This window comes from Cervus elaphus, chromosome 18 (assembly GCF_910594005.1).
Source record: "Cervus elaphus chromosome 18, mCerEla1.1, whole genome shotgun sequence".
Classification (NCBI taxonomy): domain Eukaryota; kingdom Metazoa; phylum Chordata; class Mammalia; order Artiodactyla; family Cervidae; genus Cervus; species Cervus elaphus.
Window position 1 is genome coordinate 49,121,536 of NC_057832.1, and position 25,648 is coordinate 49,147,183.

The window sequence follows — 25,648 nt, forward strand, 5'->3', positions numbered from 1 at the left end:
TGTGCTCCATAGTACACACTGGATATAACAAAAAATAGCTAGACACAAACAAAAGCCCAGGACCAGATGGCTTCACAGCTGAATTCTACCAAAAATTTAGAGAAGAGCTAACACCTATCTTACTCAAACTCTTCCAGAAAATTGCAGAAGAAGGTAAACTTCCAAACTCATTCTATGAGGCCACCATCACTCTAATTCCAAAACCAGACAAAGATGCCACAAAAAAAAGAAAACTACAGGCCAATATCACTGATGAACATAGATGCAAAAATCCTTAACAAAATTCTAGCAAACAGAATCCAACAACATATTAAAAAAATCATACACCATGACCAAGTGGGCTTTATCCCAGGAATGCAAGGATTCTTTAATATCTGCAAATCCATCAATGTAATACACCACATTAACAAATTGAAAGATAAAAACCATATGATTATCTCAATAGATGCAGAGAAAGCCTTTGACAAAATTCAACATCCATTTATGATTAAAACTCTTCAGAAAGCAGGAATAGAAGGAACATACCTCAACATAATAAAAGCTATATATGACAAACCCACAGCAAGCATTACCCTCAATGGTGAAAAATTGAAAGCATTTCCCCTAAAGTTAGGAACAAGACATGGGTGCCCACTCTCACCACTACTATTCAACATAGTTTTGGAAGTTTTGGCCACAGCAATCAGAGCAGAAAAAGAAGTAAAAGGAATCCAGATAGGAAAAGAAGAAGTGAAACTCTCACTGTTTGCAGGTGACATGATCCTCTACATAGAAAACCCTAAAGACTACCAGAAAATTACTAGAGCTAATCAATGAATATAGTAAAGTTGCAGGATATAAAATGAACACACAGAAATCCCTTGCATTCCTATACAGTAACAATGAGAAAAACAGAAAGAGAAATTAAGGAATCAATACCATTCACCATTGCAACAAAAAGAATAAAATGCTTAGGAGTATATCTTCCTAAAGAAGCAAAAGACCTATACATAGAAAACTATAAAACACTGATGAAAGAAATCAAAGAGGATACAAACAGATGGAGAAATATGCCGTGTTCATGGATTGGAAGAATCAATATTGTCAAAATGGCTATACTACCCAAAGCAATCTATAGATTCAATGCAATCCCTATCAAGCTACCAACGGTATTTTTCACAGAACTAGAACAAATAATTTCACAATTTGTATGGAAATACAAATAATCTGGAATAGTCAAAGTAATCTTGAGAAAGAAGAATGGAACTGGCGGAATCAACCTGCCTGACTTCAGAATATACTACAAAGCCACAGTCATCAAGACAGTATGGTACTGGCACAAAGACAGAAATCTAGATCAATGGAACAGAATAGAAAGCCCAGAGATGAATCCACGAACCTATGGACACCTTATCTTCGACAAAGGAGGCAAGGATATACAATGGAAACAAGACAACCTCTTTAACAAGTGGTGCTGGGAAAACTGGTCAACCACTTGTAAAAGAATGAAACTAGAACACTTTCTAACACCATACACAAAAATAAACTCAAAATGGATTAAAGATCTAAATGTAAGAACAGAAACTGTAAAACTCCTAGAGGAGAACATAGGCAAAACACTCTCCGACATAAATCACAGCAGGATCCTCTATGACCCACCTCCCAGAATATTGGAAATAAAAGCAAAACTAAACAAATGGGACCTAATGAAACTTAAAAGCTTTTGCACAACAAAGGAAACTATAAGCAAGGTGAAAAGACAGCCCTCAGATTGGGAGAAAATAATAGAAAATGAAGCAACAAAGGATTAATCTCAAAAATATACAAGCAACTCCTGCAGTTCAACTCCAAAAAAATAAATGACCCAATCAAAAAATGGGCCAAAGAACTAAACAGACATTTCTTGAAAGAAGACATACAGATGGCTAACAAACACATGAAAAGATGCTCAACATCACTCATTATCAGAGAAATGCAAATCAAAACCACAATGAGGTACCATTACACACCAGTCAGGATATCTGATATCCAAAAGTCTAAAGCAATAAATGCTGGAGAGGGTGTGGAGAAAAGGGAATCCTCTTGCACTCTTGGTGGGAATGCAAACTAGTACAGCCACTATGGAGAACAGTGTGGAGATTCCTTAAAAAACTGGAAATAGAACTGCCATATGACCCGGTAATCCCACTCCTGGGCATACACACCGAGGAAACCAGATCTGAAAGAGACACGTGCACCCCAATGTTCATCGCAGCACTGTTTATAATAGCCAGGACATGGAAGCAACCTAGATGCCCATCAGCAGATGAATGGATAAGGAAGCAGTGGTACATATACACTATGGAATATTACTCAGCCATTAAAAAGAATTCATTTGAATCAGTTCTCATGAGATGGATGAAACTGGAGCCCATTATACATAGTGAAGTAAGCCAGAAAGATAAAGACCATTACAGTATACTAAGACATATATATGGAATTTAGAAAGATGGTTAATGATAACCCTATATGCAAAACAGAAAAAGAGACACAGATGTACAGAACAGACTTTTGGACTCTGTGGGAGAAGGCGAGGGTGGGATGTTTCAAGAGAACAGCATCGAAACATGTATATTATCAAGGGTGAAACAGATCACCAGCCCAGGTTGGATGCATGAGACAAGTGCTCGGGCCTGGTGCACTGGGAAGACCCAGAGGGAGTGGGTAGAGAGGGAGGTGGGGGGTGATCGGGATGGGGAATACATGTAAATCCATGGCTAATTCAAGTCAATGTATGACAAAAACCACTACAATATTGTAAAGTAATTAGCCTCCAACTAATAAAAATAAATGAAAAAAAAATAGCTAGACAATTCCTCCATTTGCTCCACAAATGAATATCACCAAACATGAGCCACCACTGAATGTATTTGTCCAAAACAGTAAGACCTATCCTTCAGTTATGACTACCGCACTGTTTTTCTGGTAACTTCACTGACCTTGTGGCTTTATTACATTTCACTTATATTTTTATGATAGGTGAAATATAACAGAGCATCTCAGTGAACCTGATAAGACATTGAGAGAATGGGATACTGAAGATTAAATTCCTCAAGTAGTTCCCTGAATGGGCCTTGCCTGCAACTGCTGTCCCAACACCTTAGCCATTAAAGGAAAAAAGTACATTGAAAATATTTAAAAAAATCATCTGAAATATCATCAAAGATTATGTTATAATGACACCAGTAACTACCAAGGGCCATGACCATAACATAGCTGATACTAGCAGGGCTCTCTTTTTTTAAAATACATTCAAATGGAAATAAATACTTTCATTTTATGTCTTTAAACTTAGTGAAGAAGGTAGAGGAAGTACTTCTAAATCATGATTTAAAAATCACCTTGGATCCATTGACATTTCATTAGTCTCTTTTTCTAGTACTGTGACCAAGAATCCCTTTCACAGGGCTTTCATCAGAGTCCCTGATCTGTCCAACCAACCTTTGCTCCTAGTTTGTTTTACTGTTATTTTCTTCTTAGATACTTTTAATTTCATGCCTGATGCTATGTATATGTTACAGTCATTAATGAATCCTCTTATTACTGTTTTAAAACTGGTCTATTTTTTGTTTTAGACTAAGATTTAAATATATTTTAAGCCCATAAACAATAGCTTACTATTTAGAAGTGCAGTATATTTCTTTCTTAAGGACTGAAGTGTATGCTTATGAAATTAAAGTTAGTGGTATTGGGACAGTTGACTATTTGCAGAAATGAACTACTTGGAAGGGATTTCTTCACCCATCACCATGACTCAAAGTGCTGTAAAGCAAATTCAGCAGTGGTTTTACAGGTTGTTGTTCTTTTTTTTTTTTTTTAGCAGAGTGTAAACAAAATTAAATAACCTGTGAAACTCAGCAATACCTTTGTGAAAATGAACGTTCTCTATGCTTCCTTCTTATTTTCTATCTTTTTATGTACTTTAACATTTTTTTCTTCATTGTGTTACATTCTTCTAAAGTATTGCCTTACCAACTTTACACACACAATATTCTGCTTCTGCTTCTTAGCAGCTGAAAGCTCATCTTTGATTTTAAATACCTAATGGTATTTTATTCCCATTACTTTAAAAAATTTTATTACTTAAACTAATAGGTGTATGTGTACTTTGCTTTTCTTTAAGAAGAATAAAAAACTGGATCTATCACACTCTGAATCTAAAGTCCTAGTACCTTCTTTCTTCCCAGTTCTATTTCACAGTGTTATTTTTGCATACATTTTTCATGGTTAGTACAGATGCAGCTGTGTCTTATTGTTGTTGTTTTCTTTTTCATTTTGATCATCTCATTCAAAATCTATATTCAGCCTTGAACTTCTCTGATTCTGCCTCATTATTGAAACCTCCACTTGGACACATGTTTTATTTTTGTATTTATCTAGATTTTTTAATTCTTTAGAATTTAAACCATTCAGTTCAGCTTTGTCCAGCTCTTTGTGACCCCATGGCCTGCAGCACGCCAGACTTCCCAGTGCGGGGAACTCCTGCATCACCAACTCCCAGAGCTTGCTCACACTTGTGTCCATCAAGTTGGTGATGCCATCCAACCATCTCGTCCTCAGCTGCCCACTTCTCCTGCCTTCAAACTTTCCCAGCATCAGGATCTTTTCTAAGGAGTCAGTTCTTTGCATCACATGGTCAAAGTACTGGAGTTTCATATTCATCAGTCCTTCCAATGAATATTCAGGACTGATTTCCTTTGGATGGACTGGTTTGATCTCCTTGCAATCCGTAGGACTCTCAAAAAGAGTCTACTCCGACACCACAGTTCAAAAGTATCAATTGCTTGGCACTCAACTTTCTTTATGGTCCAACTCTCACATCCATACATGACTAATGGAAAAACGATAGTTTTGGCTAGACGGACCTTTGTCGGCAAAGTAATGTCTCTGCTTTTTAATATGCTGTCTAGATTTGTCATAGCTTATATGGTATTTCCAAAACGTGCAAACAGTAACTACTACTGTAAAATTTTCTACCCCCTTACTTCTGTGGCCAGGAAGGAAGTTCACTTAAGTAAAGCTTTTACGAAGTAAACATTTCCCAAAGAATGCAGTAAAGGCTCATCTTCAGTGGTTAATCTTCAGAAATCCCATCACATTAGACATACATTTAATAAGCCCATATGTAAGTATAGAGACTCTGAATTATGTTGTGGGATACACGATAAGTAAATGGATATCCTCAACCCCCAGAACATTGTAGATATGATGGAGGATTTGTGGGAGAAAGAAGGTGGTTTCATTGTGATATTACCGCAAAGGGATTCTTCACCCATCACTTGGTACACTTACCTGTACCATTAATCATGTCACAATAACTTGACCAATAGAGGAGATTCCTTAGGAGTTAAAAAAAGAAAAAGAAAATGATCAATCTCATTTCAGAAGCACCTTCTCACATTATATTGTCTGTTATGAGTCAGTATTTCTGCAAAAATAATAACAGTTTATTAGACTAGATGTGACAGGTGCTAAGTTTAGGAAAATGTTCTAAGTCATTTGGTCTATGTATTGCTTGAAGCCGGCATCTTGCTGAGATAAAGGAAGTGCCTGATACCACTAGATAGTTAAATTATAAGAGAAAAGCTGCCAAAATTTGGTAGTTAGGAACAACTTGGAAAAGATAAAGTTCTGTAAAAAGAAAATTGAAAAACACATATCAGACATTTAGATGTCTACTTCAAGAAAGTTTTTTCTTTTGTTGTTCTAATGGGAGAAGTGGATTATTTCATATTATGTTGACGTGTCCAGCTGAGTAGGAGGAAGATACTAAATGGTTAACTGATATAATGAGAGAGAAGAGTAGAATGTGGAGGAGGAAAGAGATGTTTGATTAATAGAGATTTAGAAACATGTAGAAAATCAATTTATATTTTTCTCTCAACTCTTGCATGAGCTGGCATTAAAGTAGGATGAAGTTTATTAATTTATATTCTGGTGTCTACATAAAATATATGTGTGTGTATATTTATATATGGAAATAATGAAAACAACAGTAGTGATAGTTTCTCTGCATACTCAACCACTTTTTGGTGATGGAAAAATGGTTTTTTCACTCTTAACATACCATCCAGTAAGATGTCAAGGCAAGCTATGGCTTCTTTTTTAAACAGAATAAGCTGTCAGTCATGCTCAGTCAGTTAAGTTAACCTTATCATAATCTTAAATGAAAGTCTTACTCCAATTTGGAGTATTTAGTAGCTCTCCTCAAAAACTCTGTTAATATTGAAATGGAAGAAATTCTCACTTTCCTCAATATACAGAGATGTGATTTCCCTAAAATGAGAATTTAGAAGTGTTTGTTGTCCTCCATTAGAATTTTCAAAATGATTCATGACTATGAACTCTGTAGATGAAAAGTCTATGTGAGTGAGTATTTAACTCTTTTAGGCGATTTTTAGGTACAAACTCAATGTGAAGTAATGGTTACTTAATCATAAAAATATTTCATCTCTCTTGATTTTGATCACTTTATTCTTTGTCAAAAATTACTGATCTTAAAACTCTAATTTCAACTTTGAAAAGTTTTTTCCCCCTGATATTTATTGGGCTTCTTTGTATTTTAGACATATGATAGATTAGGTGTACTCCACATAAACAGGCAGGAACTTGGAAGAAGTAGGAAATCATGGCTATGTGAACATATCTCATTCTACTACTACTTCATAGGAGGTGTACACTTTATTTTCAGATTTAATATGTCAGTTTTGGAACAGGAAGTAGTAATTCCATTTTTTGCATTGATAATGGTTTAAAAGCTGAATTATCAATATAGAAAATTATTTCAGGAAAATTTTGAAGGGGCAAGTCATGAAAATGTTTGCATGGATTCATTAAACTTTCATCTTTATTGGAACATTTAATCATCTCCCTGGAATGAATGATGTTTTTTGACATGCTCAGTTAAAAAAGAAACAGTAAGATGTCTATATTCCTACTTACTAGATGATGAGTTGATATATTGATTATTCTCATTTGCATTTATGTCATTGTTGCATGTATGATGGTTATGCAGCAGAGATGGAAGTAGTTCCTTTAGATTTCTTTATGTAAGAGAACTTGTTCATAAAGGTGAACCCTCCAGTGGGGCTGAAACTCAGCAAAAATACATTAGTGTGACCAGTCATCACAACTAAAGGATTAATGCCTGGTAGACCTAGGGAGCTTCTAGGACTGAGATACAAGCAGCTCTGTTCCACACGTTGTCCCTGTGCCTTACCAGCTGGTAAATAAGTTCCTTGCCTGCCTCAGAGTATCCCAGTGACACACACTTTGCCTGGATACTTACTTTTTGCCTTTGTATGTGTCAATTATGGCAACTTTGCTTATGTCGTCCTTTCCATTGAAAACTTTGTAAACTCCATCTGCAGTATTATTGTACTGAAGAGATACAAGAAAAAATTACTTCTACAACAAACCATACTTTCCAAGTTATTAAATTTGTAATTAACTCTCAGTGGTTGTTCATAATTATTTTATATGATTTTAAATATATATGCAATAGTTTCAAAATTATTGGTCTTTAATATTTTAAAAACACAGAATACAAAAGGTAACTAAAAATAAATGCTAGATGCTGAGACAAAGTAATGTAACAAGTGCCAAAGCTGACATGATCCAATTCTAGCACTCTTTGTTTTATTTAATCCAGAAAGGCCACTTTGATCACTACTCCTAATATATTGTGAGGGGAGAGTGAACAAAACCTATGAGAAAAATGACCGATTTCTAGACATTGTCTCGATGTTACCATCTCTAATAAGTAGTTACTAAGATGAGGTGCACAAAATTAAAAACAGAATTAGCCAAGGAAAGAAATAAAAATATGTGAGTGAAATAATAGTAACTGAATTTATCTCCCTTAAGGCTTTCTGTATTCATATTTGATTGATATATGAACTTGCAACCCTAAAAACCATCTAAAGTAAAATAACAACAATGAACTGCAGAATGTAATTAATATCTCATATAGTGCCAAATGGAATCACAGTAAAATTTTCAATGCAATAGTCACCTTGTCCTATTTATAATTTGGAACATTCTGCTATAACTAAGTACATCACCAAATTCACTTTTTATCTCCAAACTGCCATTTCATGAGTTTGTAGATTGCTAGAAGTTCTTATCAGCTCTGAGCACGGCACTCACTCACAGATGTTCTTACCAACTAAATCTAAGAGAATAAAACATGCTGATGTATCAATCTTGTGTACAATTTAAGGTGACTTTTAAATTTATGTTGAAACAAATTTTTAAGAATGATATGATGAATACAATTAACAAAAATAAAACACAGCTTAAACTTGTTTTTTTAGACAGGAAACCAAAACCAAAAACAGTGTTCAAACTCTTAGCACCTTATAACCTAATTTTAGATAATTGCATATTTATCTAGGAGTGGAAACTTAATTAAATGGCCACTTCTTAATCTTAAACTTAATTGTTAAATTCAGATAAGTTAAATTTTCCCAACTAGGAAAGCTAAATCCATGTGAGGTAGAGACTTTTAAAAACTTAGAGTATGTATTCCGAGATCAGAAATAGGGTTAACACACTGAATGATAAACTTACGAATTGCCAATGTGATTATATTTATCCAGTTAAAGTCTAACAGTATCAACATTTATAATTGCTACTCACAGGATAAAACACACCAACTGTAGTGGCAATAGGATATGGAACCAAATTCAAGAATGGATCTGTATAGCCCCACAGTAGTTCTTTCAAAGTTCTGTTTTGAAACATAGAAGATTTTGACTTTTTGATAAGTGAGTTGAGTATTCCTTGAACAAATGAATTTGGATAGAGATGTGGTGCAGCCTGCAAACAAAAAAAAATCATGGTTTAAGACACCGACTGCAGTTATCACTTTCTTAACAAATAAATATAAACGTAAGAATTAAACTGAATAAAACAAGTTCCAGCTATCTTTAAAATGACTGTCAAATCTAGCCAGGGCTAAAAGTATATTATTTCTTCGTCTCTTCATGATTACATTTCTCTGTGGTTGTGTGGGCCACAGGAAGAGGAGTTTCAAAGTTAAGTCCTACTTTTGGACACATTTTATTTGTTTCCTCTCATTGGCTGTTGATTTTGGCTGTGCTGAGTCTTCACTGCTCTGCAGGCTTCTCTCTGGCTGCCTTGAGCAGGGCCAGTCTCTCACTGTGGTGCGTGGGCTTCTCACTGTGCTGGCTTCTCCTGACGCAGAGCATGGGCTCTAGGGTGTGCAGACTTCAGAAGCTGGGGCGTGTGGGCTCAGCAGTTGCGGCTCCTTGGCTCTGGGACACATGCTCAACAGCACAGGCTTAGCTGCTCTGAGGCATGTGGGATCTTCCTGGACCAGGGACTGAACTCACGTCTCCTGCATTATCAGATTCTTTATCACTGAGTCACAGGGGAAGCCCCATAAATCCTACTTTTTAAAATGATACACATTAAGTGGTCTTCTAATCAGTCTTCAGTTGATTATTCTATGATCTTGTCATCTTTCCAAATGATCATAATTAAAAATAGTAGCATAAGAAAGTATTTTTATAAAAATGAAAAAAATGATATCTAATGGTAGCTTTAATCATGAGATTATTTACAGTTGGATTCTAGAGGATTTCCAAATCAGTAATTTTGCTGTTTGTCTACTCACGGCTACAGCCAGGTTGAGAATGGTGAACGTGTCATTCTCAGTTCCAACTGATAGCGAGGGTTCGAAGATGGCACCATTGGGCTGTAGGAAAGAGACCGTGTGGTTCTCAGAGTCCTGGGTTATATTTTCCTTGGCTAGATAACGAACTCTGAAACACAAGAGTAACTAAAACTCAAAACAGTTGTTTCAAATGAATGTCATTCTTTCATGCAACAAATAATTTTAAGTACATAGACTGTCAGAAATTATGCTAAACAAGTAGACCAAAAGGATAAGCAAGCTGATACTGAGTCTCTAGCAAATTAGAGAAGGAAGGTCTTAGATGAACATACCAGGGGAGAAGGAATACATATTATTATAGGAGGTTACACAGATTCTGTGAGAAGATAGAAGAGGTAAAAACCCAGGCTTGGGATATGGTGGGGATAATGGACAGGATACAATTCCATATAAGTGGTTTGAGTGACAGATAGAACTTTACTTTGGTAAAATATGGAAGAACATGTACTTTTAGAAATAACACGTTTCAATATGGTTGGTTTACAGTGTCTGAGTAAGGGGAGTGGTAGAAAACAAAGCCACGAAATGAGCAAGATCTCAAGGACTAAAGGGTTGCATTCTACATCTAGATGTTCACCTTTTATCTTGAGGGTGAGGGGGAAACAGAAGTTGAAGCAGGGGAATATTATGAGCCCCTTTTCTTTTATTAGAAGGACTGTTCAAAGTAGATAGCCTTTCCATCATTGGCTTGATTATAACTTTCATTATTTTAATGAGAATTAAAGATAACTAACAATGTATTTCACCATCACAGATCAATTCGTCTCCAGCCCTACCCCATGTATGGAATAGTTACTAGTTCTAAGTGCCTGGCTGTAATTGCTAGGCAGAGTACCAACTACTTTTTAGGAATGTGGTGAAGAGTAATATCATGGGGAAAAAAATCTTCTGTACATACAAGATATTTACTGAGATGGAATAAGGTGTACATTATTCACTGCTCTATCATATATCCGAATGTCTCTATCATGTGAGCTTCTAAATGTTATCTGTTGTTATCTAAGATAAAGACTGAAAAACCATGGGACTGAAATGGAAAAAACAAAACCAACCAGAAAAGCCTGACCTGATTTCAATCAAGTATAATAAAAATGTAGATTCCTTTGCCATAGGTATTATGAGTACTGTGTATCCCCAAGCAGTGTCTGGTACTTGGGTAAGTTTTTGGTAAATGTTTTTGAATGAAGAAATTATTTTTTACACTCTTTGAAAAGAGAATTCACAAAAATATGGAAATATATCTTATTTCTAATACAATTTCATCAAGCTTTTTATTGTTTATTCTCCTTGGAGTACTGTAGACATACAAAGAATATAAATATCTGAGACATCATCCTGGAGAATCTATTACTAGTCAGTTACTCTTTTATATTAGATAATTACATGTTAAAATTATATTACATATTCATATTTAAAATTAACATAATTTTCAGGAACATTTATTTTACATGTTTGAAATAATATCAATATAAGTTAAGTGTAAGTAACTGAAAGTCACTCAGTCATGTCTGACTCTTTGCGACTATACTGTCCATGGACTTCTCCAGGCCAGAATACTGGAGTGGGTAGCCTTTCCCTTCTCCAGGGGATCTTCCCAACCCAGGGATCGAACCCAGTCTCCCACATTGCAGGCGCATTCTTTACCAGCTGAGCCATAATTGTGACCCAAATTGTAGTTCACTTAGTTGTACTTACATTATACCAGCAGATGGCACTCACTAACAGAAAAAAAAAATCCTTCAAACTGAGGTCTGTGTTTAGAATGTACTTTTAAAAAGAGATTATAAGTACTCAAGTTTTTGTTTAAAAATTAGAATGTATACAGGTTTTACAGAGTGTTGGTTAATAAGGTCAAAGGGAGGAAATTGCTTCATATTGTTTTCCATGCACTTCTGCCAAAGCAAAGTAATTAAAAATTTTTAAAATTTATGTTCGATCTGAGAATATTCTGAAGGAGTTACCAGGTCTTCATAGAGATGGTATACATAATTAACATCTCAATCCAGGAAGTTTCATGCTCTGACCCATGTCACATCCTGTCAAAGTTTCATCAAGCTCACTTCAGCAGCTAAAAGGCAAATAAGCCCGTATGGTTCTGTTGAGGAGGGACATCCTCCTTCACTTCCAATTTCAACTGAATTCAGAGTGTAATTGATAGGAAGTAAATTCACCTCAACACATGGAAGACTCTCAAACTATTTACTTTTTCTGAAAGGTAACCATTGTTTTCCCATTATTTAAGGCATCTAGGTAGACAGTAAGGATTCCTTTGTCAACATCATAAGACATCATGAGATTCCTTTAGAATTGTTATATAAATCTGAGTTTGTTTACACACTTTAGCTGAAAATCCAACTTCTCTAACCCCCACCTCATTGCTTCTCCAAGTAAATGAATTATATCTAATCCACTCCATTTTTATCCCTTAGAGAATGAAGGTTTTAGCCTCCAAAAATAAGATATGTATCTTATCACCTATCAGAGCAGGACTGGGACAGGATTCTATATTATGTTTGTTTTTTACATTCCACAATGAATATCCTTAAAAGAAGGATCTCCCTGATGGCTCAGAGGGTAAAGCATCTACCTGCAATGCGGGAGACCGGGGTTCAATCCCTGGGTTGGGAAGATCCCCTGGAGAAGGAAATGGCAACCCACTCCAGTATTCTTGCCTGGAAAATCCCATGGACAGAGGAGCCTGGTAGGCTACAGTCCATGGGTCGCAAAGAGTCGGACACGACTGAGCGACTTCACTCACCCTTAAAGGTAAAAACATACACCCCCCCCCCACAACCGCCCTGCCAAACAAGTGAAAAAATTAAGCAAAACCTATGATGAGATAGATCTCAAATATCACCTATTTTCTCTTATCACATGTATTCAGTTTTCTCAGGGTATGATTTTTAATCAGTTATGGTTTGGTGGTTTAGTTGCTAAGTCATGTCCAGCTCTTGAGACCTCATGGACTGTAGCCCGCCAGGCTCCTCTGTCCATGGGATTTCCCAGGCAAGAATACTAGAGTGAGTTGCCATTTCCTTTTCCAGGGGATCTTCCCAACTCAGGAATCGAACCCAGGTCTCCTGCACTGCAGGCGGACTCTGGCACTGCAGTTGTCATTCTTTAACAACTGAGCTATGACAGAAGTTTAATCAGTTATACTTAGATTATATTAGGTCATACGTGAGTTCTAGATTTTCAGAGTACACGTTTTTTGGAATAAGATATTCAGATATCTTATATCAGGCTTTTGATAGTGATATAAGAAGTATAAGACTCTGGAAAAAATTTTTTTTTAATATTTCTGAAAGTAAGATTTTTTTCTGTAACAATGAAATCCAAGATTTCTTTGACTGAGTTGTGGATAGTCATAGACATATGTCTGAAGACAGGAGATGGGGATAATTACTAGGATGGAATAGTACCGTGGCGCTCTACAGCTTATATATTATGTTACAGCAGCAGGCATCACCCCCCCCCAACTATTGTTACTTCATTATATTTGAGCATGAGTTGCTGATATAGAAATAAATTAATGCATGGAGAGGAAAGAAATTACATAATTACAGACTACGTAAAACTATGAATTAGAAATCTTTACAAATATGAAGTTTTGTGATAATACTTGATTATTGTCTATAACTAGTTGTAATTATCCTTGAAAAATAAACCTTTATATAATAAGTGATACAACAGGACTTAATTCTGTTCCCATATGGGCTCTATAAATGTCGTAATACTTGGCTAAGGTTAGTGTTTATAATTTTGATAGGGGGAAAATGTACACAAATATCTAGGAGTTACCCAGTTTCCAGGATTTTGTCATCGTGGACAAACCATTTCACTTGCCTGGTGTCACTTTGATTTTTAAATTTACAAAATGAAAAGTTCTGGCTAATTATTTCCCCCTACATCTGATGGATCTTAGATTCTATTCAAAATGTGTTAAACTGTTAAGGCGTGTAGATAAAGGTATTTTTTATTCAGTCTTAGTACTGGAGAAAATATAAGAATGAAACTACTGCATAAATACACTCTTAAGACCTGGAAAACGTTTGAATAGAAATCCTAAGCAGGTATTTTACTTACATAGAAGTTTAATGCTGTGGTTAGCAAAACTGTCTATGTACTGCAGTCACCCAGAATATTTGTAAAACTCATTGCCAGCCTCAAACCAAGGGTCTCTGATTCACTTGGTCTAAGGTGGGGCCTGAGAATTTGCATTTCTGCCTAGTTCTGAGGTCATACTGATGTTGCTGGTCCAGGAGCCATACTTTGAGAACTACTCATATACCTATACTTTTCAATTTTAAGATTTTAAAATACTCATTTTAAAAATTTTGATAGATTTTTTCTATTTAGATGCATATTTCAGAGTTTTTGAAACATACATGCCACAAGTGTAAAACATGTGTGACTTGTTAAATGTAGGGTAGTTAACTGATGCTGGTAAATTCGTAATAAAACCTGTTTTTTAATAATCATTAAATCCTTAGATTAGGGTTTTGTGTAGGCAGAAACAAAATATTTCCATATATATTAATGGTAAGAAAATAATAAGTACATTTCAATACAATGACATTTGTCAAGTGGAAGCTTTTTCAGAAATACATGTGTTCAAGGAAAGAGTGCCACGTATTTTGGGGACTCACCTGTACGTGTAAGGACCTCTTTGCTTAACTTTAATTTTGGTGCTATTAACTGCCACTTCATCTGGATTCTGCACATCAAATATCCAAAACTGTCTGTAAACATCTGTGCCTGTTTTAACCCAATTTTTAAAGGCAATTGTGCCTTCTTCAAGGACAACTTCCTATGAGAAAGAAAATAAGTTTGGATTATTTTTTTGTAGCCAATATGGGCACCTGTTGGGAGTTTAAAAATTAGTTAGCCTGTGAAAGACCAGGCTTAAGTATCCTGCTCATGAAAACCATTGCAACCTGCCACATGCTTGCAACAGAAATGTTTTCAACACATTATGGTTAGCAATCTCTTTCAGTCAGCAAGGAAAATCAGTGTGTAATATTGCAAACATGTCTGGTGATTGTAAAGCCAGCCACTGGCAAGCTTTAGAGTGACCCTATTTCAATATTGCAACAATTTGTAACAGAGTTTATTAAGCAAGTTTAATTAAAGCATTTCAAAAAAGTTCTTATCAGGTTGAATATTAAATTTCTTATGTACCCTCAATGAGTTAGACTGAAGAGGCAAAAGGGAAAAACAGAAAAAATCTAGTGGAATTAGAAGTTTTCTCATTTTCTTCAGAAGTTGGATACTTTGGGGGAAAATCAGTTAACATTTGTTAAGAGAAACACAACTTTGATTTCTCCCATTCAAAACCCTGATCAATGAGGCTTTCCTCTCAGTACATTTGCAGAAACCTAGGTATCTATTAGTATGGATACCTAAGTATCTATTAATAGTTTAGGAGCTGAGACAGAATAGTCACCAAATCCCTTAAGGTCAATTTTATTATCTGTAAAGTGAGGGAGTTATCATAGATGCTCTCCTAGGTTCCTTCCAAGGCTTTTACTCTCTGAGCAAGAAGCCTATGGAGCTCTAGTAGCTAATGGAGGCAAAGGTGACTTTGTGGCAGGCAGTGTTTCCAATTAACTACCTTGGAAGGAATACATACTCAGGTGGAAAGCTCCAGCTTACCCTTTTACTGCTAAAGGAAGAGGAAGGAAAGCATTTCACAGAAAATAAGGCTGAAACCCACAAGAACAATCTCACCTGTTTATTTAGTTCACCAGGAAGCATCAATTCATAGAACGATGGGTCAGAAAAGGACAGTGAACATTATTAGCACATTTTCTAGGAGAGCATGCTGACACTCTTGAGAAACCAGGTTCCTGGCTCAAAGGTCACTGAGGCAAATGCCTAGTGGCAGAATCACAATGAAGATCCTAATCTCTGACCCTTAGGCTAGTCCTCTTTTACACCCTGGTATATTTTTTGTTCCCGTCACCTCTGCATTTAGTTGGTAGAAGTCAAAGTGAATTAGCAATCTTCAGGACACTTGACTTATTGCTTAATGGAGGGAAAAAGGGAATTCCTTAGAGAACAGGGCATCAACTAAAATGCCATTACAAAATCCTGCGCTGTCACAAGCCTTTTACACTGGGTACGTGGCAGCTATTAAAGCAGTGTGAGACCTTAGTACTTTTAACAAGCAGTTGTCCTTGAAGAGTGTTTTATTACTCCCCAAAAGTCTTAATTCCATAGCAAACCCAAATCAAGACAAAATTATGTGTAGATAAGTATTATGGCTATTGTAAATGCAAAGGTGTTTACTGTGAAGGATGAGGGTTTTGAAACTGAAATCTACATGGAAGCTGCACGCTCTGTTCATTGACCCATTTCAAGAGGAATTATGAGAAGAGAACACACATGAACATATACACATGCACATTATTCCTTTCACACTGTAGAATCTTAAGGACTAGTATAATATCAATTGTTTATCATTACCTCTCAAAACACATATTTTATTTCAATAATGTACTTGGTGGGACAGAAATCTCCCTGACTCTAATGCTTGTGCATTTTATATAAAGAAATTGTAACTGTATCATGTCTTTCTTCTAAGGGCCATGAGTTACTTTGTCTTATTTGTCAATCTGGAGATAATTTTTTAAATGCGGAAGTTGAAACACAAAGAGTTGAAATGAGTGCACTGAATTTCTGGCTTTAGAGTTAGGGTCATGTAATGCCATCCACTTTTTTTTAGTAGTAGAAGTGGGTCCTAGAGAAACAGATGTCTGATTCAATGTTACATAATAATTTGTTAGTAGATAATGGTGAATCCGGCATTTCATGCCAATCTTGTGTGGTTTTTATAAAACCACAATTTGTACAGAGACAGAGAAAAATATTGAATCAGTCAGAATAGGAATGAATTTCTCCTGATCCTAAGACTACCTAGGTACTAGAAATTTGTATAGACCTCTTTATCAAGACTAAATATATCATAACCTCTTCTTAAAAAGGAGTTCAAGTTCTTATATTCTTTGTGAATTTAAAAGGCCTTGATTTTAAATTGACTTTGGACTGTCTGGCCTATTTTGTGGATCTTTCAGTAAATTTGAAATACAAAGGTGAAATTCTATGTAAAAAAAAAAATAATATAATTGAAGATCCTCTCCCTTGGCTGATACATACATCAGTATCTATCCCTGACTTTAAGCATTCAGACTATTTAGCCCTGGATTTCAGCTTGTTGACTCTAGTGTGGCATGGTCTTCAGCTGAGTTGAAAGCCATTTACTTTGAAAGTTCTGTTTTGCTACATTAATTTGAAGGCAGATGTCTGGGACTGTTATACCCTCTATCTAGTCCTGTGGTCACTTGATTATTGCTGTTATGGGAAAGCAGTACTCATCCACATGATGGGCAACTTTAGTCTAACTATGTTCCTGTGAATGAACTATATAGAATACATATACAAAAAATAATATTGTCCCATTTCTCAAAGTTCTTATAGAGTACTGAAAGATGGAATCACGTAAAGCAGATTTCCTTACCCTACTACCAACCTGACTAAGTATATTGGCTTCTTTACTCAAAGCCTAGAGTGAAAAGTGAAAGTGTTAATTGCTCAGTCATGTCCGACTCTTTGTGACTGGATGGATTGTAGCCCATCAGGATCTTTTGTCCATGGAATTCTCCAGGGAAGAATATAAGAGCGGGTTGCTGTTCCCTTCTCCAGGGGATCTTCCTGATACAGGGGTCGAACCTGGGTCTCATGCATTGCAGGCAGATTCTTTACTGTTTGAGCCTCCTGGGAAGCCCAGAGTGAAGTGGTTAACAATGAAATAGATGCTATGAGTTTGATTCCCAGTTTGATCATATGCTAACCATTTAAACTTAGGCAGGTTATTTGATTTCTTGTACCTCAGCTTCCTTATTTGTAAAACAGGGATAATAATAATATTAGATATAATATGAGGTTGAACTATATGAAATTAATATTTCTGAAACTCAATATAGGTGGAATATGGTATAATTATATTAATTATTTCATTCATAGCATTCCTGTCTGAACCAGTCATGTGGCACTCATATAAAATCCTGTGATGCTTCTGCTATTTAATTATTTCTATATTTATTCTTCATCCACTGAAATCAAAACTTCCCTAAAAAAGCAGAAACATACTGAAAAGAGTCTTCATCTTCTTCACTTACTACCCCAATTTGTTCTGTTTAGAACCAGTTACAAGAAGTCTTCCTATGATCAAACATTTTCTCCTATGTGTTTACATGCTAGAGAAAGAGAAAGGGAGGATTAGAATATTGGTGCCATATGACCCAGCAATCCCACTGCTGGGCATACACACCGAGGAAACCAGATCTGAAAGAGACACGTGCACCCCAATGTTCATCGCAGCACTGTTTATAATAGCCAGGACATGGAAGCAACCTAGATGCCCATCAGCAGACGAACGGATAAGAAAGCTGTGGTACATATACACCATGGAATATTACTCAGCCATTAAAAAGAACTCATTTGAATCAGTTCTAATGAGATGGATGAAACTGGAGCCCATTATACAGAGTGAAGTAAGCCATACAGATAAAGACCAATACAGTACACTAACGCATACATATGGAATTTAAAAAGATGGTAACGATAACCCTATATGCAAAACAGAAAAAGAGACACAGATGTATAGTACAGACCTTTAGACTCTGTGGGAGAAGGCGAGGGTGGGATGTTCTAAGAGAATAGCATTGAAACAAGTATACTATCAAGGGTGAAACAGATCGCCAGCCCAGGTTGGATGCATGAGACGGGTGCTCAGGGCTGGTGCACTGGAAAGACCCAGAGGGATGGGATGGGGAACACATGTAAATCCATGGCTGATTCATGTCAATGTATGGCAAAAACCACTACAATATTGTAAAGTAATTAGCCTCCAACTAATAAAAATAAATGGAAAATAAATAAAAATCAAATTAAAAAACAAAACAAACAAAAAAAGAATATTGGTGCTAGTTGTGCCAACAGTCAAAAAGTGCTTTTGGTCTCAGGTTATTATCAAGTCATCAGTTAAACCTCAGAATAACAATTGGTGGAATTGATTAGATATAATATGTTTCAGAAACTCAAGAAATCAGCCTCCAAGTATTTATGTAAGAACCTAAAATGGGAGAATTTTTATTTGGCATGAAAAGTATACTATGTTGAGATTAAATGGGGCTGGAGGAAGAAAATTACACATGCTGACCTGCTGTTTCTTAAAACACTTTTAAGTGATTTTATTATTGGAGTTAATGTGCAGATTAATGTTTAATCCGTGTTTTACTATTTAAGTTTAGAATTTATTTTAGATTATTTCATGTTCTCATGTTATTAAATTTTAAGCAAATTCTACTATCTTTAACAACCTATATACATCTGGCACTTTTTTGAGCTTTTAGATACTATAATAAGGTAAAAATTATTTTATCATATCTAGAAATAGTCTAAGCATACATCATGAAATTAATATATATGTGTATAAAGTTTGCTATCAAATATTGACTTGCTTTGAAATTATAGTCATTTTAATAAGTCAAAATTATAATCATTTATGTTTATTTTATATGGAAGCATTTTTTTGGCTACGAGAAGATCATTCTTTTTAAGAATGGGGAAAGGAAATGGTGTAATTGAATGATGGTATGATTGAACATTAGTCTTTTAACTGAAAAAGATATCTTGATTGCCTTGATATTACATGGTTAATATCATAGGTGAATTCAAACTATTTAAAATTGCCTGTTATATAATATTCAGCAATATTAATCAAGTGATACTTTATAGTGTCAGGTGATAAATTATCCTTTGTGAGTGGTGCCAGAACTTTGACCTTTTTCTGAAGTCCTTTGATGATTTCTGTGTTCCACATTAGTGGCAGCTCATGCCATTGACTTTTAGTCTATCTAGCAAGATTGCATAAATCTGCTGGTCCCACTCAATTCTACTAGGAATCATGATCTGAAACACTGGTATAAAAGCATTCAGCTATAATGCATAAAACCCTACATAATGCATAATTACCTGTAATGCATAAAAACCCTACAAAATTTCCTTTGGAAATAGTGAGTAAAGAAATATAATGGTAAAATGTATCGACTGTTTTATGCCATTTCAGATACTGGTATCAGGTGTCATCTTTGAGAACCAGAAAGTATCAGAGTTCCAACTCTAGAGAACAAGATAAGATGGTTTTCTTATCTTTTTAAATTAAGCACTTTAATTTTTTTATGGTGCTTATATATAGGTAATAACTTTGCCAACTTGCTGTTAGTCCATTAAATAATGCAAGTTACATGCAATGAGTTTTAATTGTAGAGATAAACTGACTGGTAGTACAACATATATATATATATATATATATATATATATTTGTAAAATAGCAGTATTAACCTAAGTGCTCTTGAGGCAGGGGCGAGACACTTGGCTGTCTGTGCTTACACATAATTCAAAGATTTGACCTCTACATGTATGCCAAACAGATACATGTGCTAATCTCATATTTAAAATAATTTTGTAAACTAAGTTTAAAAGAAACAGTTTTATTTAAATAAAGAAAAAGTCCCAACATCTTTACATAATTAAAATAAGCAAGGTCAACACAGCTATATGAAAATCTGAGAGCAAAAGCAGGCTGTCTTAAATATACTACACAGCTCCTGACCATTGAAGGGCTTCTGATGATGTCTTGAAAAATGAAAGTGAAGTCTTTTAGTCGTGTCTGACTCTTTGCAACCCATGGACTGTAACCTATCAAGCTCCTCTGACCATGGGATTTTCCAGGCAAGAGTACTGGAATGGGTTGCCATTTCCTTCTCCAGGGGATCTTCCTGACTCAGGGATTGAACCCAAGTCTCCTGCATTGCAGGCAGATGCTTTATCATCTGAGCCACTTGATCTTAACCAAAAGGCTGAGAAGTGATGTCTTAGAGATGATGTCTTAGTCTGTGAATATTGAGCTGGGTTACAGCATAACCCAAAGATTGCAGGTAACCCTCATTTCAAAAATAAGAAGGGAAAGCATTCTGTTTCTTTATTTTATCCCACTTTATTACTCGGCACTACTGAAAATACAATTTTAAAGTTATTAGTGACTGTGTTCTAACTACTATTTCCTTAATTTTCATCTGCCTGAGATAATTTTACTTCTTCCTTAAAAACTGGCTTCATAATAACTTCTAAAAAAATTACAGTGTATGTTTTTCATTGCTTCATATAAAATAATTTTTCTGTTTTCTGTTGTCTTCCTACTTACCTCTGAATGCACAAATCCCGTAGTAATTTCTCTGCTCTTTTGTCTCTATACTAAAACTCTCCTTAAACATATCTATTGTTTGGTTTTATCTGTATTCTCTATAATAATGAACAAATCTCTGAACCTTCCCTTTGAAATATCACTGATGTTCTTTTCAATCACTTATAAAACCTCTGTGCTTTACTCTTCCAAGGTATATATGTTTCTGTCAAGAGCAAACTGGACATCTTGTAGTGTGAAATTTTTACTCCTCTCTCCCCCTGTTTAGTTAGTTCTTCTATCCATTGCATTCCATCACCCATCAGTTCTACATACTCCATCACACTAGGCCAGAGAGCCTTTTGTTACATGCAAACTATGCAAAGATCTGTTTAAAAGTGAGTGTTAAATTCTCCTTGAAAGTGGTCATGACCTACATAACATTTCCTGTATTTGGTCTCCTCACTTTCCAACACTTTCTGCTGTAGAATTAGAGAGTGCAAAATGTATAAATCATCTCATCTCTGCCTTCAGATTGCCTCGGTTTAGAAACTAACTCCTATTCCTTTTGGCTAGGTGAGTTGTCAGGTTGATTTAAGGTCTTGTGATGGTAGTACCTTCTCATCGATATTTGTGAAGATTAAATGAATTAGTATATATGAAGCTCTTAGTAGGACTAAAAAATGCTTTATTTATTTAGTATATAATATAATATATTAGTATGTGTGGCATATAACTTACTAGCATATAGTATATTTGATACCAGTCTCTAAATGCAGATTTTGTTATATCTAACAACTACAGGTAAATATACACTACTATTGCCTGTCATGTCATTAAATAGTCTTCTGCCTGATGCTCAAAAGTTTCCTAAATTTTACCCCATGTTATTATCTTTTTAATCATCTCTGCTGTTATTTCTTTATTTTGACACATTTTTAGAATATTTTTCTCAAAAAAAAAATATTTTTCCTTCTGTCATCACAGTATTTAGTTGCATTTCCACGACTTTTTTCCCATGGCATTAAGCAGTCCCTTGACATTTTTAATGGAACTCTCTTTGGACTTTCAAAATTTTGTACTTCAAAATCCAACTCAAGTCTCACCTTCTTCCTGAAGTTACTGAATACTCTGCGAAAGTTCTCTTTCTAAATAGTGTATGCTTTAGAATTCAATTACAGAGTTTCACAAGTCTCTGTAGTTTTTTTTACAATATGCTTTTTCCCAATTAAAATTTATATTTCTTGAGATAAATATTTATTCTCTCTTAGCCACTATACAAATTTTTGATGTCTGAAAACTCTTATTTCCTCAAGATTAGCCATATGAACTTAGAGATAAATATTAAACAATTAAAATAGATGTTAGTGCCTCTGATGATGTCTAACAGAGACTCTCTATAATATTGTAGAATAAGAAGAAGAAACAATAGATGATCATTGTTCACTACTGATTATCAAGTATGACAGAAAATCTTAGTCTAAGATGCTGTGCACCGAAAGATTATTTTCGCTTTTCTCTTCTGAAGATTAAAAAAAAATTATAGTCTGTGTGTCAAAATTTCCCTTCTGTATCTGTATCTGTGTCAAAATTTCCCTTCTGTATCTGTGTTCTCACTCCACAGATACAGAAGGGAAGTGAGTTTACAGAGCAGAAAGGATATAGGACCATAGCAGTTCTCTCTAACATGTTAGACACTCCACACCTCACCATCTCCTGTCTGTCTCTATTGAACTATATTAAAATAATATCAAGAAAAGTGGGAAATTTCAAGGAAGGAGATGGTATTTAATGTATAATATTTCCAGTTAAATGCATGAGATTAAAATTTTTGCTGTCAGTTAGCAAGAGAAAAGATAGAAACGCCTGTGTGATTATTAAGCAAATATAGCATACAAGTATAGAAACTGTACCAAAAATGTCCTATTTCATAGTCTGTTGTACTAAGACAATAGCTATAATAGTACAACCAGAAAAAATTTTTAATTTACAGACTAAGCATTTAGCTGAACAAAAACCAAAAAAGCTTTGGAAAATAGTAACTTCTTGTCCTGGGTAACTAGATTTGAAATTAAATCTTCATGTTAAGTCAGGCAGTGCTTTAGTGAAAAATAATTGTAATTATTTACTCCTAGTAAGAGTAGGATGTCAAACATGGGTGAATGGATGAGACAGATAAAGGTCTTGACAGAAACAGAAACTCCAGTATGAGTTGGTAGTCTAGCCCACTTATGATTCAGTTCTTGTGATATCCTCTCTGCATTCTGCTTACTGCCGTCTAGACCACTGGCATCTGAACCAGGATGACAGCTGAGGCTAGCACTCAGATATGTTTATTTGGCCAGCATTATATTTTAAAAATAAACATACATGCCTCTGAGCAGGGCACACACTTTTAACTTCACAGTAGTCGTTGTCTTGTTTTTATATTGTTCTTGGTAGCTTTTCTTTAAGGCTTGTCTCCAAACCCTGAAGTCATTTGAATTTGCTATCCCTTGTTTAGGACTTCAGCAGATGTACTTCTCCTTATTCTAGTCTTTCTTTTCTTTATCAGTTAAAGTTGGTGAGTATAAAGCTGAATTAGAAGGAACTAGGATGAGAGACAGATTCTAGTTTGTTGTAGAAGCCTATATATTGTCACTTTATTTTTAGTTAAATCTATAGTGAACTTGTTTGTATACACACAGATACATATATGTATATACTGGGATATGTTCTGCGTAACATTTCTGAAAGTATTTTCTAGAAGTCCCTTATCAACCTTCATCAGTAGGAAATGTTTATAAAAATCATATATTATTAATATTACACACATATAGAACAGTTTACCAAACAAAAATAAATTTTACCAATTTTACCAAATATTCCTAAATCAATATTAAACACAATTTTAAGTTATACTTATTAAACATAGTTTTAAGTTATATATGATTTTACTTTAATCAGCTGTAACCAAAGTGCAACTACTTTTATAAATGTACCCTCACAAAATAACACTCATTTCTCATTCAAAAGCATATGAAAAGCCTATCAGCATACCCTTTTTACATAATTAAATGGAATTATTTCTACTTACCTGCATACTTAGAATAGTTTTTATCAGAAATTAAATATTTAGACTTAAGATGACAGTGCATTCATATAGACTATACATCATACTTTGATTATTTCTCTATCATGTAGAGTTTCAGTTGTTCAAAATCACCTTTGTGTTAGACACATAATTGCCAGTTATAATGAAATATAAAACAGGAGCCCTAAGCCAAAAATAAGTCAAGGTAGACTGAATCAGGATGAAAAGAAATGTTCTTGATACCACTTGTACCTTTTTAATTGTCTTCTGAATAAGCATGTCTCCAACTGGCATTAGAATCCCCCCGAACACAGCCAGGACTGCACCAATGACCGCACCAGCAATGAGCCCACAGTTTCGACTGCAGCCCATGTTTCTTGTTCAAGGAAACACTGAACTGCAGCACCTGCTTCTTTCAAACTCCCGGGTCTGATGAAGGTGGTTGCCAAGAGGTCTGGTTCTATCATTAGGAGGAGATCATAAAACAGAAGCATAAATATCAGTACAAAAAGATCAAAGTACAAGGAAAACACGCAACTGAAACAAATCATCTTGCCAGTTATAGACAGATTATTTTTTTAATAAAACTTTCTAGGTCTTGTAATTTTTTTTTAATGTGACCTACCTACCAGTGGTAGAAATAATAAATATCATCACATAGAGCATTTCCTCAAAATTCTCTTTAAAATTTTTTTTTCCTGTGGATGATTAACATACTGAAATCTTATCTATGGAGAATATGTTTACGTACTCTTGCCCTCTGCCTACCTTATGTCAGCCAGGGACACTTATGGACATTTTTGCCCTCTATGTGGCTTTTCCACCTAAACACAGCCATTTGCACAATACTACCTGGGGGACAACAGACTGGTTCCAAAATGGAAAAGGAGTACGTCAAGGCTGTATATTGTCATCCTGCTTATTTAACTTCTATGCAGAGTACATCATGAGAAACGCAGGGCTGGAAGAAGCACAAACTGGAATCAAGATTGCCGGGAGAAATACCAATAACCTCCGATATGCGGATGACACCACCCTTATGGCAGAAAATGAAAAGAACTAAAGAGCCTTTTGATGATGAAAGAGGAGAGTGAAAAAGTTGGCTTAAAACTCAGCATTCAGAAAACTAAGATCATGGCATCCGGTCCCATCACTTTATGGCAAATAGATAGGGAAACAGTGGTAACAGTGGCTGACTTTATTTTTCTGGGCTCCAAAATCACTGCAGATGGTGACTGCAGCCATGAAATTAAAAGATGCTTACTTCTTGGAAGGAAAGTTATGACCAACCTAGACAGCATATTAAAAAGCAGAGACATTATTTTGCCAACAAATGTCCGTCTAGTCAAGGCTATGGTTTTTCCAGTAGTCATGTATGGATGTGAGAGTTGGACTATAAAGAAAGCTGAGCACAGAAGAATTGATGCTTTTGAACTGTGGTGTTGGAGAAGACTCTTGAGAGTCCCTTGGACTGCAAGGAGATCCAACCAGTCCATCCTAAAGGAGATCAGTCCTGGGTGTTCATTGGAAGGACTGATTCTGAAGCTGAAACTCCAATACTTTGGCCACTTGAGGTGAAGAGCTGACTCATTGGAAAAGACCCTGATGC

At 35.3% G+C, this 25,648-nt stretch overlaps 1 protein-coding gene across 7 annotated transcripts in view; it reads right to left on the bottom strand.

Annotated features, from left to right (window-relative positions):
- The window catches only part of LOC122674018 (platelet glycoprotein 4), a 93,748-nt gene that overhangs the window by 14,340 nt on the left and 53,760 nt on the right, over nucleotides 1-25,648 (bottom strand). For all 7 annotated transcript variants that reach the window (XM_043872001.1, XM_043871997.1, XM_043872003.1 and 4 more), the window contains 6 exons: nucleotides 24,292-24,499; nucleotides 14,368-14,528; nucleotides 9,659-9,806; nucleotides 8,659-8,838; nucleotides 7,307-7,398; nucleotides 5,311-5,357 (listed from right to left, as the gene is read on the bottom strand). In XM_043872001.1, coding sequence (XP_043727936.1) covers nucleotides 5,311-5,357; nucleotides 7,307-7,398; nucleotides 8,659-8,838; nucleotides 9,659-9,806; nucleotides 14,368-14,528; nucleotides 24,292-24,411 — 748 coding nt within the window. In that variant the 5' untranslated portion in view covers nucleotides 24,412-24,499. The remainder of the gene's footprint in view (nucleotides 1-5,310; nucleotides 5,358-7,306; nucleotides 7,399-8,658; nucleotides 8,839-9,658; nucleotides 9,807-14,367; nucleotides 14,529-24,291; nucleotides 24,500-25,648) is intronic.